At 41.5% G+C, this 16,558-nt stretch overlaps 1 protein-coding gene and 1 non-coding gene across 2 annotated transcripts in view; one reads left to right on the top strand and one right to left on the bottom strand.

Annotated features, from left to right (window-relative positions):
• SND1 (staphylococcal nuclease and tudor domain containing 1) overlaps positions 1–16,558 on the bottom strand; it is a 423,196-nt gene that overhangs the window by 389,720 nt on the left and 16,918 nt on the right. Inside the window, exon 2 of the mRNA XM_042923831.1 lies at positions 4,651–4,800. Coding sequence (XP_042779765.1) covers positions 4,651–4,800 — 150 coding nt within the window. The remainder of the gene's footprint in view (positions 1–4,650; positions 4,801–16,558) is intronic.
• On the top strand, positions 13,893–14,005 carry LOC122214691. The gene has a single exon (XR_006200065.1). It is a non-coding gene; the product is annotated as a small nucleolar RNA SNORA1 (small nucleolar RNA).

The raw sequence follows: 16,558 nt of genomic DNA, 5'->3' as shown, positions 1-16,558 counted from the left end.
TGGTGTTCACAAAACTAGTACTGTTGTATAACATCAGTTCTGAACGCTTCTAGGAAGAACTGATCCTGTGTAAGTGCTCTCAGAGACAGAAAAACAAGCTTATCCTCACTCATCTAACGCTCTCTCCTCAAAGCACCCAAGAGCAAAAGAGCCAATTACTCAATGGTCATAGTAAGTTCACCGCATTTTCATGTCCCATCTCTACCCCCTTAAAATGAAAACAGCCACCTGTCACCAAAAAGAGTCTAATAATTGAAAAATGAGCCCAATTATCAGCCACATCACAAAAACAGTACTGAATAAACTAGCACAGCGTCCTCCATTTTTATTACCTTAGTGATCCACTTAAAAAAACATCCTCGGCTACAGGTCTGATGTTCAGGATTCAGTTTTGAGTAGCACGCTAATAAATATCTAAAATTCAGTAATACATGTTTTGCCTAAAACTTGGATAAGCTCTGACAAAACAAGTAATCTTAAAGGAACTTGATTAAAAACTCATTTATCACGGGTCAGTTCACAAGGAACTATGTAGCACCTATGAGGAAACCTCCAATTTCTACCAACTAAACAAAATTACTAACAGATTTTAAGACTTGCTGAAGGAGCACCCTTTTCTTAGGACCTCATGTTTTACAGTTGGTCAGTCACTAGGCAATAAGAGAAAGCCATGCTCTAGGTCTTGGAAAGGACATATACTTAATCCTATAGGAAAACGAATTTAATTTCTGTAATCTTGCTTTCTTAAACCAGCCTTCTCAAGTTGTGTTCCATCTAGGGTTGGGCAAATTCACTAACTGCACAAGACTAGCTATGAAGAGAGGCAACTGAGGGACCCATGAGAGCTACTGATCAAACCACTCCTCACAAGGGCAACAGAGCATTCCAGGACAAATCTTTGTGCAAGTGTCCATACGGAGGACAGCCTGCAGACGGCTGTCTGCTAGAGAGGGCTATCCCAACACAGCCTCCCAGAACAACTCTAGGAACAAGAATGGGAAAGTTGCCCAAAGCATTTATCAAGGAAGCTCCAGAATGGCCTAATAGGAAGAACAGCTGTGGTCCTTTCACGATGTCTCAGAGCTCAATCTAAGAAGCAAATGGCTAGTAAGTAGTTGAGACTCAAAATTCCCTGTTTCCTTTAGAATGCCCAATGGCTGGCAATCTAGCAGCTTGCACTCTGCTCCCTGCCTCAAGCAAGGTCTGAGGTCTACCACGATGAAATGAGTTTTTTAATTCCCATCTTTTCTTCGAACCAGATGGACTGCTGAATTACTGTGAGAGTGTAAATCCTTAAAACTAGCTACTTTTGGCCATGGCCCAGTGCTCAATACGTCTTGTCCCACCTTCTTATCACCCCACCCACTGTGCCACATGTGTATGTAACTAATCCCTCAAGGCCCCACGACCCTACCACCCTAATTCTCAAAAGGCCCACTGAAAGCAGGACTGTTAACACTCATTTCTGTATTTCTCCTGAAACCAACACAGAGCTTCACACATAACAGAACTCAATAAATCTGTGGGAAATAAGTATGTAATTCCCACAATGCCCATCAATGCAGTATCTAGGCTGCCTAGAGTAGCTAGGCAACACTGGAGATTAGCCTGCAACAGGGCAGAGAGGCCTGGGAACATACAGTGGAGCCGCTTTTACTGCCACACGGCTTGGGAGAGCTGAGCCTCTTTGAAAGAAGATACGATGAGGGAAGTATGATGTGGGAAGGCAGAGAATAAGCAACTAAATGATATTTGGGACAGTGATACAAAGGGAAGCAAATGAGCAATACCATCCTGGACTCTACCTGAATGTGAAAAAAATGGACAACCTACTCCAAAACAGCAAAAAGCCAGAAAGAAAGGGTACTGCCACATTCCACAATCCACTGATCCCCCAAAGGAAACGCTCAGGTTTTTTACCCTCATTGTTCACATGTTGATTCACTGTGTATCAGTTTTGTGTTGGGCACTGACTGGGCACAAGAAGAGAGATGAGAGATAAGGTCCTTCCCCTAGACGAACTTACAGTGTTGCAGAGAAAGACATATAAGCAAGGAATGAATGTGAGAATAATATCTAGCAAGGGAATAAATGAAACTTTGTTTCAAAAAGATCTGGGAGCATATAGAGAAAGGGTTAGAGGGGAGGAGACTGAAGGCAGAAGCACCATTATTTCAGCATACCGAGCACACTATCAGAGTGAAACAAAGAACAATAGGAGTAGTAATGAAGTTTCAAGGATGGAGAAGAGAGATCTTAAAGGAGGCAGACTCTCTAGGTCTTGATAAAGGCCTGGACGTCACAAGGCAAGGGGACAGCAAGGGAAATCAGGTTTCTGATTTGGGTTATCAGTGGGCATCACTGGTCCCTTGAGCCGGAGCAGCTTCAAAAGCACAGTAAGGGGAGAAAACCAGATCACAGCAGGGAAAAGAGAGACTAGATTATCAGGACAGAGAAGAAGTGACTGTGGCTAAGAAAGGGTGAAATCTGTAGCCATCAAATACTTCATGTCTCAGGGACCTTTGAAGAGTTACCAGGAGAAACTTAGTGAGACAGGGTTGCTCTGAAAGAGGGGGAAGAAAAAAAAAAAAAGCACCACACTGTATAAATACATGAAGCTATAATAAGGGCTGGGATCAGATCACGGAGTATTCTCTCAGCTAGAAGAGTTCCTGTAAGATTTTATTGTACTGTTACATAGGATACAGTTAAAATATTTTAGAACAAGTTCCAACTGGCCTTGTGTTTCTCTGCCCTAGATTCCCATCCACGAAACAGGAAATTAAAACCCAACCCTTCTTTCTTAGAGACTACATTGCTTCTTTCTTCTGGGGCAATGAACTTGATCAGCCCTAGCCAGCCAGGGTCAACTCTTCTCCTCACAGGAGCACTCAAGCTGTTACACAACACACAACTGAAAGGTAAAGAACTATTGAAAATGCTGGTCAAGAAAAGCACTTATAGCATGCAAAATTTGAAAAGTGCTATGAGAGAATTAATCTTCAGGGATTAAGTCTAACAGTACTAGGAGTATTTATAACAAATTAACAAATAGCAGTAGAGAGTACAAGTAACATTCATCAAGTACATTATAGACATGTGCTAAGTGCTCCACATGATCTTGTTTAAGTCTCCCAAACAATGTCTACACTATCACTATTCCCAACAGTTGTGGTCACTGACGGAGGACCAATGAAAAAGAATTTCTTTGATCTACTTTGTCATTATCCCAAGAATCTAACTGGATTACTGTTGACAGCAGAACTATGGGCAAGTTGTCTCTATCACTATTTTCTATAATATTGCTTCACTATTGTAATTCAAACAAAATGCCCCTTTTATTATAGATTCTTTAAAACACATGTTTTCCTTAAACAGAAGATCCACCATGAACCGCCTTTTTTTCTTTACTTCCACGTCAGGAAACAGCAGAGGAAAGCTGAGCTACCAAACTTGCCCAACATCATCAAGTTGGGGAAAGGACAAGTAATTAGAACCCAGAAATTTCACTTCTAATGATAGCCAAAGCACTACTTAAGAAGAGACAAGAACTGAGGTTTCAAAGTATAGGAGCCAAGAAGACTAGACCATACCAAATTTGGACTCACAGCAGCTACTAGGAGATGGAAGAACTCAAGGAGTTCAAGGTAGACCACAGACAGAGGTAGAGTGATAGGGCAAAGGAGGGGAAGGCAGGACAAGCTCGTAAGTCTCTCAAATCGCCATAACACAATGGTTCTTGATTACTGAGCCCTAAGCTACCTTGAGAAACCAATTAAAAACTCCCTCCCTTGGGGCACCTGGGTGGCTCAGTGGGTTAAGCGTCCAACTTCAGCTCAGGTCATGATCTCACGGTTCATGGGTTTGAGCCCCACCTCGGGCTCTATGCTGACAGCTCAGAGCCTGGAGCCTGCTTCGGATTCTTTGTCTCCCCCTCTCTCTACTCCTCCCCCACTCACGCCCTGTCTCTCTCACTCAACAATGAATGTTAAAAAATAAAAAATAAATCAAAAAACTCCCTCAACAATGCATGTTTACACAAAACTTTGCAAACAATTTCAAGGGGTTCACAGATCGATCCAAGATTAGGAATCTGTAATAAAGCACAGGCATTCAATACACTCCCATTTATGGAAGTGAGAATGTCTGCTTGGACAGGCGATAATGTATCTCTGGAAGGAGACACAAGACACTAATGACATCAGTAGTCCCTGGAGAGAACTGGATTTTTCACTCCATATCCTTCTGAATTTTGAACGTGAATGAAGAATTCAAACACAAATTAATAAAAGAACGCTGCCATAACCAACGGCAGCCTCCAATGGCTGAGAGACTACCTAGGAAATAGTCCAACCTATGTCCCAAGAGAAGGAGTGACAATGCCGACAAGCGTGCAGAGGTGGGAAGCCTATGGGAAAAGGCGGAAAAGGCAGAAAAGGCAGGAGAGACAGGCTGGGCCAGGGATTCACTGCTAGTGGTGTTGAGTGTGTGAACTCTGCCAGCCACACGGGTGCGTCCAGAGTCATCGTTCCTGTGACACAAAAATACTCAAAATACACAGGAAAACAAAGAGTACAAATGTGCATCAGTCAAAGACATTAGGCTAGAACCCGGGTCCGCAGCCTCAGGGAAGCCTCTGGAAGCACCCACCTCATCCGGTGTATCTTTTGCATCAGGCTGTGTGGCAGCTGCCCGGCGGGCAAGATTTCCAGCTCGAATGTTGCTAAGGTTGATCTGCCTCTCAGGAGGAGGCCCTCCACGGGGCTGTCCGCGGACAATGATAGCACACCCTGAGAGGACCTACGGAGGGGGAGAAAAAGAGAAAATTAGTGGTCCAGAGGTAATCTCACCATAATGTAAGGTGTTCCCTCACCGTATCCCCAACATACTTGGCACCCTGGAGGCATTCAAATAAACGAATGGGATTGTTCTTAATTTCATTATGAGAAACACCCACAGGAAATGTTGGGCTACATACTGAAATGACAGACCCAGAAATAGTAGTAGGAATTAAACAAACAACAGAAAAGTCATAAAAGAAATAGACTGTTCAGGATAAAGGGCATGTGAGACATGGAGATGAAGGACCTCTGAAATTTCATGCCAGCAAGCACCACCACCCATGCTCTTTTCAATTATTAAGAAGTTAATGTCTCCACCCACACATCCCGTTTAGGAGGGAAGCAAGCAACGGAAGGCCTAAGAAAAGGGGAAGCTGAAGGAAGAAGCCCCTACACTCCACCCACAAGAGGCCAAGTACACCCAATGCTACACGTCCCTTGCGGACAGCACTCAGTCTAGGCCAAGAGAGACACACAAAGTGATCCAGAAAATCCACGCTCTCTAGGATTAAAACCTTCTAGCTCTGAGAGGCACCTTATAGCTCCCAAGCACAGTAGCTCCTTTTATCTCTCTAATCAAAGGCATCAGGCATAGAACCCACTTGCAAAAGAGCTCTGAAGCTCACTAGGATTTAACTTAAAATATCTGCAGGGGAGAAGGGAGGATCTCAAGTGGGAGAACAGAAGAAAAGGCGTATAGAAAAAAATGACAAACGTCACCCAAGCTATTCAAGTTGTCTTTGCTCAGCAAGGCACAATTTAATGAACAGATGGACTGGAGCACTGGCTTCACTAGATCTAAAAGACTCCCAATCTCACGCTTCAGAACAAGGAATAGGTGCTGAAAAATTAGTGATAGGCTGGCGAGATCTGCCAACATAGAGCCCTTCGGTACACAGCACCGCAGAGTTCTCCGTGAAGGAACGATGCTTGGAAAGGAAGCCACCCCTATGTACATTTGCTTAGCTGACATTTCTCCCTCACCTCTCCACTTTAATTAATTCTTTAAATTATGAAACATTAATATAAATACAGAAGCACATTTAAGCACCTATGTACACTTAAAAAAATGAGCAAACTGAATAACCACCACCCAAGTGAAGAACTAGAACATGCTAGAACCTAAGCTCCCTTCTGTGCCCCACTCTACTTGTAGCCCCTTCCCCGCCGCCATTATGACCACCCCTCCCTTACTTTCCTGTACAGTTTTACCATCTAGGTATACATCTCTACACAATGTAGCTTCATTTTTCCTATTTCCGAACTCTCTATAAAGTGAGTCTACTGCGTGTGCCCATGTCACTTGCTTCTTTTGCCCTTTGTTTTTTGTTTCTGTTTTGGGTTTTTGTTGATGTTGTTTTGGTGAAACTCATACATGTTGATGTAAAACACCTGTTTATTCACTTTCATGGCTATATATTTCATTGTATGAATAGAACATATTTATCCAATCTACTACCTTCTTACAGAAACTCTGTCCAACAAATATACACATTCCAATTAAAAAAAAAATAGCGTTCTGATGAATGCCTCAGTATCACCAATACCTGAAGCACATACCTTGGTCTAAATGGCTCTTCTTTGGCTATACCAGGACACATATAATAAATGATGGTCTTCTTTATATATGGCAAGTCCTGCTCTTCATTTATATCCTTTCTGATCAAGTGTCACCAGTCACCAGCAATTAAACTCTATAGCTTCCAACCAGACAGCCTTTCTAACTGCCTCTCCTGAGAACCCATGCCCTGGGCATCATCCCTGGGAACTGACACCCTAAAAAAGACAAGCTCTCAAAGTGAAGCCAGGAAAGAACAGGTATCCTAAAGCACAGGATGTCTGGGGTTCCTGAAATGAGAAGCACCAAAGGAAGTAAAGGAAAAGAGTCTGCATCTGATTCATTTATAGTCAATTCGTCATCATCAGGAGAATAGCACACTGCAGAGTACCTGTACTTGAAATCACTGACGCACAAATTCCAAATGGGGCTGAGGAGAGCCAAACTACATCCAGCATACAAACCAGAGCATCTGTCCCCAATGCCTGCACCTCAGTTTTAGTCAACTTTTCACAAAAAGTAATAAAGTACTCCCAGGAGACCTAGTGCTTCTCAGTAAGCCCAGCTGGAAAAGCTAAGGCCCACGTATAAGAAAACCCACGTTGGTTGATCAAGGTTAAACCCTGATGAGTGAGCAATGACCCACGCTAGGAAAAAAAAAAAGTCCTGATTTCTCAAGTCTGACCAAAAAGCAAACAAAATAAAAAAATAAAAAAATAAACCAACAAAACAAAACAAACACACACCACACTGAAAAGCTCAAGAACAGAATGATGAGAAGAACCCTCCTTTGTCCCCTAAATATCAGAAAGGAGCTATCTCTAATGCCTCTACTGAATAACCTAGGTCCCTGGGAGACAATAGGTCTATAACTATTACCCTGGCAAACAACTTGTGCATAGGAATTTTGCAAAACTTCCTTTGTACCTCTTCCCCTCTCCCTGAATGCTATTCTGAAGACTGCTGTCAGAACATCTCTGCATTATTGCACCAAATATGCCATTCAGACAACAGTCAATGCTTGGATTAATATTAGAGAGAGAAGACTTCTACTTTACAGGTTGCTTGACACCTTTTATACTACTGAGTATACAAATTCAAGCAGCAGGCACCAATTCAACCTCCTAAGCAACAAGAATAGATATTCATCGTGGGAGACACTGCCATTCCTATCCCCCCAGGAGGAAAAGGCTGACACGTGTACATCTCTCCAGTGAAACTTGCTCCCCCTCATTTAGGCATGGCCTTGGTAGAAAAGTAGGAAAAGACCATCTGCAGACCATTAAGAAAGAAGAGACCTATCTATAAGAGAGGAACTAGTTTCCTTCCTACTATTTATAGAACTGAAATAGTTCAACACACACTACACCTCCTTCTTGCTATCTCCATTTCTCCTTCTAAGAATTGTTAAACTCCTTTCACCTGCCTCATTTGCCAATAGTCTTTACTCAACTTCTTCCTCAATAAAAATATATTAATGGCCTTCTCTTATCCAACGTTCTTCACCAAATAAAGCCAAGGAGAAGTAGCTCCATTGGAAAAAAATTTAAAAAGACCAAGGTTTATACATCAAATTTAAACTGTATCTCCTATAGCACCAAAACAAGTCATTTTTTCCTCTGTGAAAGACCTGACATCTAAGCAGATTAATTTTTTAAATTTTATTCATTGACTGATTCATTTATTCATTGATTAATTCAATGCAAATATGAGTGCCTACTATGTGCCAGGTATCGTTCCAGGCTAGTGGCATACTCAGTGAAATATAACAGACCAAAAAATCTTCTCTTAGAGAGCGGACATCCTAGTAGGGGGAGACAAACAATAAACATAACAAGTAAATAAAATACATTGTTAGTTTATCAGAATTTTAATTTCAGAAGAATAAGGTTAAGATTGAGAGGAAACTGTCACGGATAATTGTTCTGCCAAAGCTGTACTGATTCACGTTGCAAACTTTCATGGATGCAGTAATTATCCTTAATTGCTAATTTATAGGGCATAGAAAGCAAGTCATATGGTAACTGCTTTATCCAATTATATTAATAAAATGACATATTCTAGAAAAATGATCTTAGCCCTACCTGATACAGCAGGAGGTTTGTGAAAACAGCTGTCACAATGAATCAGTTTGATTGAGATAATGGATTAGACATTTCTCGGCTCTGCCAATAAAGGCTGCAAAGGGACGTGGTGTGATTCAGAGGACCCGGCTTCAGGGCATAAGTTGGACGGTGACAAAGGCTGAGACAAGCCAGCTGAGAAGGAAAATGGGAACTCAAACTGTTCACACCCACATACAGGTTTATTGGGAGAGTTACCTAAAGTCAAACACTTTATGGGCAGCCACTAACATGTTGCCCAGCAACAGAGCACATTAAATCTTCACTAGACCCTGACAATTTGGCGCACATAAGTCTTAAACCCCCAGACCACAGACATGAGGAAGACAGAAAACTTACAGAAAACCCTAGTCATGCTACACTTAGCATGTATACTCGTTAAGAAGGTGATGGTACAGAAATCCATTTAAGTATATCAGTAAAGCCAGTATTTTTTCCATAGTACCAAGAATAAAAATCATCTTGGCCTGAGAATGGAATCTTATTAGCTGAGAACATCTCATTAAGCTCTGCAAGAAGAACTAGCTTAACATATGTATCTGCCTGTTAAGATTCAAGAGAAATATCTTAGCAACACCTGCCAATATGAAGACCTAATATAAAGAATAAGGGCAGCCACCTGATGAACACTAACATGTTCCCAAAAGGCCTGAAATAAACCCTGATGTTTACAGCCAAACGACTTTCAAAAAGGGCGCCAAGATAATTCAGTGGGAAAAGAATCTTTTCAACAAAAATGGGCTAGAAAACTGAATATCCACATACAAAATAATGAAGTTGGACCTCTACTTCATACCACATACAAAACTTAGCTCAGAAAGTATCCAACTTTAAGAGTTAAACTATAAAACTCTTAGAAGAAAATGCAGGTATAAATCTTCATGACCTTGGATTTGGTAATGATTTCTAAGATAAGACACCATCTTACAAAGCACAAGTAACCAAAAACAAGATAAAATGGCCGTCAAAATTAAAACACAGTGACTCAGGGGTGCCTCGGTGGCTCAGTCCATTAAGCGCCCAGGGTCAAGATCCCAGGGTCATGGAATCAAGCCCCGCAATGAGCTCTGTGCAGAGCATGATGAACCTGCTTGAGATTTTCTTTCTCTCTCTCTCTCTCTCTCTCTCTCCTGACTCACTCACTCACTCTCTCTTTCTCTCTCTCTCTCTCCCCCCCCCCCCAATACCCCTCTCCACCGCTGGCATGCTCTTTAAAAAAAAAAACACAAAAAACAGTGACTCAGGGACACTATAGACAGTGAAAAGACAATATTTACAAAACATATCTGATAGGGGTCTAGTACCTAGAATAAGGAAATACTGTAACTCAATTTAAAAAACGACGCAATTGGGGCGCCTGCCTGGGTGGCTCAGTCGGCTAAGCATCCAACTTCGGCTCAGGTCATGATCTCGCAGTCCGTGGGTTCGAGCCTCGCGTCGGGTTCTGTGCTGACAGCTCAGAGCCTGGAGCCTGTTTCAGATTCTGTGTCTCCCTCTTTCTCTGACCCTCCCCTGTTCATGCTCTCTCTCTCTCTCTGTCTCAAAAATAAATAAACATTAAAAAAAAATTTTTTTTAATAAATAAAAAAATAAATAAATAACAACGCAATTAAAAATGGGAAAGGGGTGCCTGGGTGGCTCAGTCGGTTAAGTGTAGGACTCTAGATTTCAGCTCATGTCATGATCTCACAGTTCATGAGAGCCCCACATCAGGCTCCATGCAAAGCCTGCTTGGAGTTCTCTCTCTCCCTCTTTCTGCCCCTCCCCTGCTCACACTCTCTCAAACTTTAAAAAAAGTGGGGAAAAGATAGGAATACGTTTACCCAAAGAAGATTTACAAATGGCCAGTAAGTACATGGAAATGCAAATCTAAGCCACAATGACATATCACTTCACAGCCACTAGGAAAGCTATAAGCAATAAGTGAGACCATAGTAAGTGTTGGCAAGGATGTGGACAAATTAGATCCCTCATACGTTGTTGGTGATGCAGTCATTTTGGAAAACAGCCTGGCAGTGCCTTAAAAGTTTAACAAAGCATTAGCACAGGACCCAGCAATTCCACTCCTAGGTATATACCCAAGAGAATAAAGTATGTCCACACAAAAACTTGTACACAAATGTTCATTACAATGTTATTCATAATAGCCAAGAAGAGTGGAAAATAACCCAAATGTTCATCACGTGATGAACGGATAAATAAAATGTGGCCTATCCATAAAATGGAATATTACTCAGAAATAAGAAGTGAAGTACTGATTGATACTGCAACATGAATGAACCTTGAAAATATTACAATAAGTGAAAGAAGCCCGACAGAAACAGCTACACCCTTAATGATTTCATTTCTATGAAATGTCCAGAATAGGCAAACCCATAGGCAGAAAGTAGATTGGTGGTTCCCAAAGACTGGAGGGAGGGGAGCAGATGGGTTTAGGGTTTCTTTCTCTTTTCAGTACTGATGAAAATGTTCTAGAATTAGACAATGGTGAACGTTGTATAAATACAGGAAAAGCCACTGAATTGTATGCTTTAAAAGGGTGAATTTTATGGTATGTGAATTTATTTCTAAAGAAAAAACTTTTTTAACATCCAACATGGAAGTACAAAAACTTGAGGATATAAAACATATACTTTGCTACAGAGGATTGCCATATCTAGCAGGAAGGTTAGGTGCTCAGCTGAACAACCCTAACAAAAAAATGTTTTAAAAAAGGCAGTTGACTCAGTAGCAAAAGCCAGCCATGGTGACTCACCAAAGAATGGAGGGCCACTGTAAACTTTCCAGTCCTCTAGAAATAACAAGGTAGAAGTGACAGGAAGGAAGCAGGACTTCAGCAAATTCTACAAAGCTCAAAAATGATGAAAATGGCTGAAAACAATAGAAGCTTTTTCTGAGAAACCACACAGCAATGAGAATGCACTCCTTTCCCTCTGTGGCACAGAAAGAAGAACGAGGAAAGTCACTGGGCTGAAAGATCCACAGTGCCATCTGGAAGCATGCAACTGCCACAACCCAGGTTGCACGTGCAGGGGCTATATGTCAGAGTGACAGAGAAGCAGGCCAGGGACCCTTCCCTGGACAAGAAATCTTCTTTACCTGAAAATACCATCAGGGGATCAAGAAGAAGCTGTTGTGGATGGGGTAGGAAAGCTTTTATTAAATACATTTTCATGAAGCAAAAAACTATTAAAAAAAAAAAAAAAACAGGATTAAAGTAAGAGTAACTGAAGAGAAACTAAATTGTGGAAAATTTCGGAAAAAGTATATCAGGAAAAAACTTCTTGGCAGCCAGCACCATTGCCTCCACAAGAAGAATCATCTCTTGAAAATTAAAAAGTCATTGAGACAAAGAGCAAGCAATCCCAAAAGAACATAAGCTGTGTGGTCTGGGAGGTCTTTCCCAGAATACTCGCCAACACAGCCAGCTTCTTCTTTCTTTTTCTGGCAACAGCAAGAGGCAAACCTAAATTAGAGGGCCAGCAATCAAACACAATGAACTGGAAGCCCCTGGACTCATGGCAGGCCATTTCAGTTGCTGCAGGCGCACCAGCTCATCCAGCAGCGATGAGTGTAAGTGAGCAGCTGCTCCGGGGGCCAGCTATACCACAAGGTCCTCAGTTTGAAATCTGGGGACTTTACATCTCAGAGGGACCAGAAGGGTCATCTACAGAGAGAGGGCCACTAAGAGAAGATCTCATCCAGGCCCTTGTATTTTAGAGGTGAAAATCTGCAGCAAAACAAGTAAAATGACTTTTGCTTACAATAAAGTATTGACGGCCGAGCAAGGACTAGACATAAAGTCCCCCAATCCTGATGTTCCACCATGCTGCATGTAGAAACAAGCTTTGGGGGGGGGGGGGGGGGGGGGGCTGACGTGTATTAAAACAGTATCTGAAGTTACCTACTGGTTAGATCTTTTGCCCAAGTAAAATCTCCATTTTTATGTGTCAGCAGAGCAGGTGTCGAAGACTAAGCAAGTAAAGCTTCCATGAGCTTACTGCTCCAAATCAAACCAACACTTGTTAAATACCACCATATGCAACGCAAGCAGAGACTTAAGAGTCTAATATTACAAAAGAACACCCAAAAAAGAAGCACAAAGGAAGAAAACTCCAGAATGATAAAAACAGGATTGGCAAACTACAGCCCACTGGCCAAATCCATCCCACTGCCTGCTTTTGTACAACCCAAGAGCTAAAAATGGTTTTTACATTTTAAATGGCTGGGGGAAAAAAAAAATCAAAAGGGTATTATGTAACATATGAAAAGAGTATGAAATTCAAATTTCAGTGTCCATAAATAAAGTTTTATTGGAACATGGCCAAGATCATTTATTTACATAATTGTCTATGGCTGCTTTCACACTGGAACAGCAGAGTTGAGTAGCTTCAACAGAGACCGTATGGCCTGCAAAGCCTAAAATATTTACTACCTGGCCCTTTACAGAGTCACTTTGCCAACCTCTTATATATTATGACATGACAAGGAAAGGAGATAAAAACTAGTGTTATGGAAGTCTAAATAGCAAGTGCACAGCAAAAATAAATTCAGGACTACCACTTCAAGTTATACAAACTGCTCCTTTTCGAAATCGGAGAAGAACAGAGGTATATGACAATAAGAATTTAGTTTCAGAATCAAAGCAGTGTCAGTGGTTAATTGGCTCTATCAGCCTCAGTTTCCTCATTTACAAATGTTCACAAAACATGTAAGAATACCCACGAGAGTTGTTACGAAACCTAAACGAGAATAAAAGCACTTGAGCACAGAGGCTGGTCAAAAGACCCAATACATAACGCCAATATCGTTATAAGAAATGGCTCAAGGGGCACCTGAATGGCTCATTCAGTTAAGTGGCAGACTCTTGATTTCGGCTCAGGTCATGATCTTGTGGCTCGTGAGATGGAGCCCCATACTGGGCTCCACGCTGACAGCTGACAACACGCAGAGTGCCTGCTTCTGATTATCTCTCTCCCTCTCTCTCTCTCTGCTCTTCCCCCACTTGTGCCCACTCACTCTCAAAATAAACAAACAAAAAAGAGGGGAGCCTGGGTGGCTCAGTCAGTTAAGCATCAGACTCTTGATTTTGGCTCAGGTCATGATCTCACGGTTCATGGGTTGGGAGCCCACGTTGGGCTCTGCGCTGACAGTGAAGAGCCTGCTTGGGATTCTCTCTCTGCTCCTCCTGTGCATGCTCTCCCTCTCTCTCAAAATAAATAAACTTTTAAAAACATTAAAAAAAAAAAAAAAAAGAAGAAAACAGCTCAGACTGTAGTCACAAGTAAAGACTGTAAGAGTATGTACAATAGAAAAAGGTGGACATTTCCTCCAGGAGTATAAAAGAAGGTATCAAAATCATGGAAATTCTCCCACAACTGAATTCAGTCAAAAAGGATTAAATAGTGGCTACACTGAGACACAGGGGATGCTTCCATGACAGCAAGTTTATTGAAGTGGTGACAATGAGACCTGTAACACTTTCTGCTAGGCTCATGAAGCAGAGTGGAAGTAACAAAACTTTTCAATACCAGAAGGAACTAAAGAATAATAATTTTAGATCATTTGCCAAAATAGCAATCAATGTACTTCCTACAATTTTACTTCTAGGACCATAAGGTAAAGGAACTGGATCACAAAGATTACAGGTGGGGAATATCTGAAGAACGTCCATATGCAAGTGGAGATCAAAGAAGCCGAACTGAAAGAACCCTGGGCTGACAGTGACAACCATGGATTGATTCTTTTCAAAAGGGCTATTTTGAAGATTATGATTCTGACTTTGGAGGAACTGCAGGGGTTGGCACTGGAAGGAACCACATGTAAAATTCCTTAAGTAATAATTTATTGACTTAAAGAAGTGAACAAGTCTGTGCTCAAAAACTTCCAATGTTATTACTATTAAATTCGTATTATTTATATGTTAAAAAAAGGATTAAATAACCCATAATCTACCTTCCTCATTTGCCAGCTAAGATACCCCCTCCCTAGAGAGGTAAATGTTATGTGTTTGTCAGAACTTTTGTCCTCAAAGGTAATGTTAAGTATCATATCCTAAGTCTGCACTGAACTTCATCCCTGACAAAGAGTGGTGGCGATCAAAGCCTCAGGTGACCGTGAACTCTGAAATCAGTCTTGAGTCTGAAAACAAATTCAAGTAAAAATCATTCCAAGCACTGTGATGTTCCCTCCTGTATAAATGAGGGCAATACTACGACCACCGTCTTCTCTGGATTGTGAGGATGACTAAGTGAGACGCCTCACGGCACCTGACTCCTAGCAGGTACTCAGTAACATTAAGGGCACATTGGTCTCCCTTCCCTTCCCTTTCCCTTCCCTTTCCCTTCCCTTTCCCTTCCCTTCCTATCCTCCACCCCTCTGCATCCTCACAACCATGCTCTGAGGAAGCAGAGCAGGCACCATTCTCCTCACTTTCTGAGGAAACTGTGGCACTTATACGATGGCATCAGAGCTAGGACACACGTCTTCCCAGCACACTTCCAATAAACCCCAAATACTAAATATATGTGAAATGGGAGTCAAAAATTGGTGGCAGAGGGCAAAATAGGTGAAGAGAGTCAAAAGGTACAAACTTCTAATTATAAGACAAAGTAAGTCGTGGAGATGCAATGCACAGCATGGCAACTACTGTATTGCATATTTGAAAGGTGCAAAGAGAGCTTAAAAGATCTCATCACAAGAAAAAAAAATCTGTAACTATGTACGGTGACAGATTCTAACTAGCCTTATTGTGAACATTTTATATATCCAACTGTTATGCCGTACAACCGAAACTAATATATATACTAATATATAGCTTACATAAAACACCAAGGTTGTAACTTCTGCACAAATAAAGCCTCACCATCAAGGAACTGACTCAATCTCCAGGAAGCCTGTACCAGGATGTACCCAGGATGATGGTCCTCTGCAGAGCCAAGTTCTCACTACTCAATGCTGAGCCCCGCTGTTGTCAAGGATCCAGAGATCGAGACACAGTTATGCAGAAATAAGAGAACTCAGGAAGAACTGTATGTCAGGCAAATGTGTCATTTCAGAGAAATCCATTTCAGTTGTCAAAAGAAAATCTCAAAGTGGGCAACAGTCACGTGCGAAAATTACCAAAGAAAGAAGCAAAAATTGACTTCGGAACATAAAAGATTATCACTTAACGGATTTTGACCCCTCTACCAAATGCTTAAGGTCAAGTACTCACACTATATTAAAGATGAAAAATTACTGTAGTGAGCAGGGCTTTTTGTTGGAGATTTTGCTGTTTAAATTTATTTTTTCTTATTTTTATTTTGAGAGAGAGAGAGAGAGAGAGAGTGCGCAAGCACGGAAGGGGCAGAGGGAGAGAGAAACCCAAGCAGGCTGCACACTCAGCACACAGCCCAACATGGGGCTCGATCCCACAAACCGTGAGATCATGACCTGAGCTGAAATCAAGAGTCAGACGCTAAACCAACTGAGCCACCCAGGCACCCCTAAAATGCTTTGGAATCACAGAATTGAAACCTTCTCTAAGCACACAGTTCAAAAAGGCTATCACCCCCAAAAAGGATCTTGGGTTTTAAAGAGAGTCCCTCTTTCTTCCTATGCTAGTTATCTGGTGGGAATTTTAAAAATTTACATATGTGGTCTAATTAGGTTGTATAGTCAGGAAAGCCAGAAGCTCCTCAACGTCTCTAAAGTTTTAAGGAAAAACTGATGGAAGTTCAGTTACAATAATTAAGAACATTCTGTAAGAGAGGAGAGCACCATCCACATTTTTGGTTTCAGTGAAGCCTTGGAATCTTGGTTGTAATCTCTTTACCTCTCAGAGTTGGCCTTATCATCATAGAGGAATGGGATTATCAAAAACAATGCCTGAGTCCCCCCTCTCTAATCTACAAGGAGTGGTTTTGGGAGATGCCAAAAGAAATTCTGTTAATTTGCAAGACACAGGATTTTCTTTTGTTCTTAACCAAATTCTGTAATTTCCTCCTCCCGTCCTCCATACCTTTGCCCTTCTCCACAATGTGGATTGTCCACAT

Source organism: Panthera leo, chromosome A2, assembly GCF_018350215.1.
Source record: "Panthera leo isolate Ple1 chromosome A2, P.leo_Ple1_pat1.1, whole genome shotgun sequence".
Taxonomy (NCBI): Eukaryota; Metazoa; Chordata; class Mammalia; order Carnivora; family Felidae; genus Panthera; species Panthera leo.
This window is presented reverse-complemented; position numbering and strand designations above follow the sequence as displayed.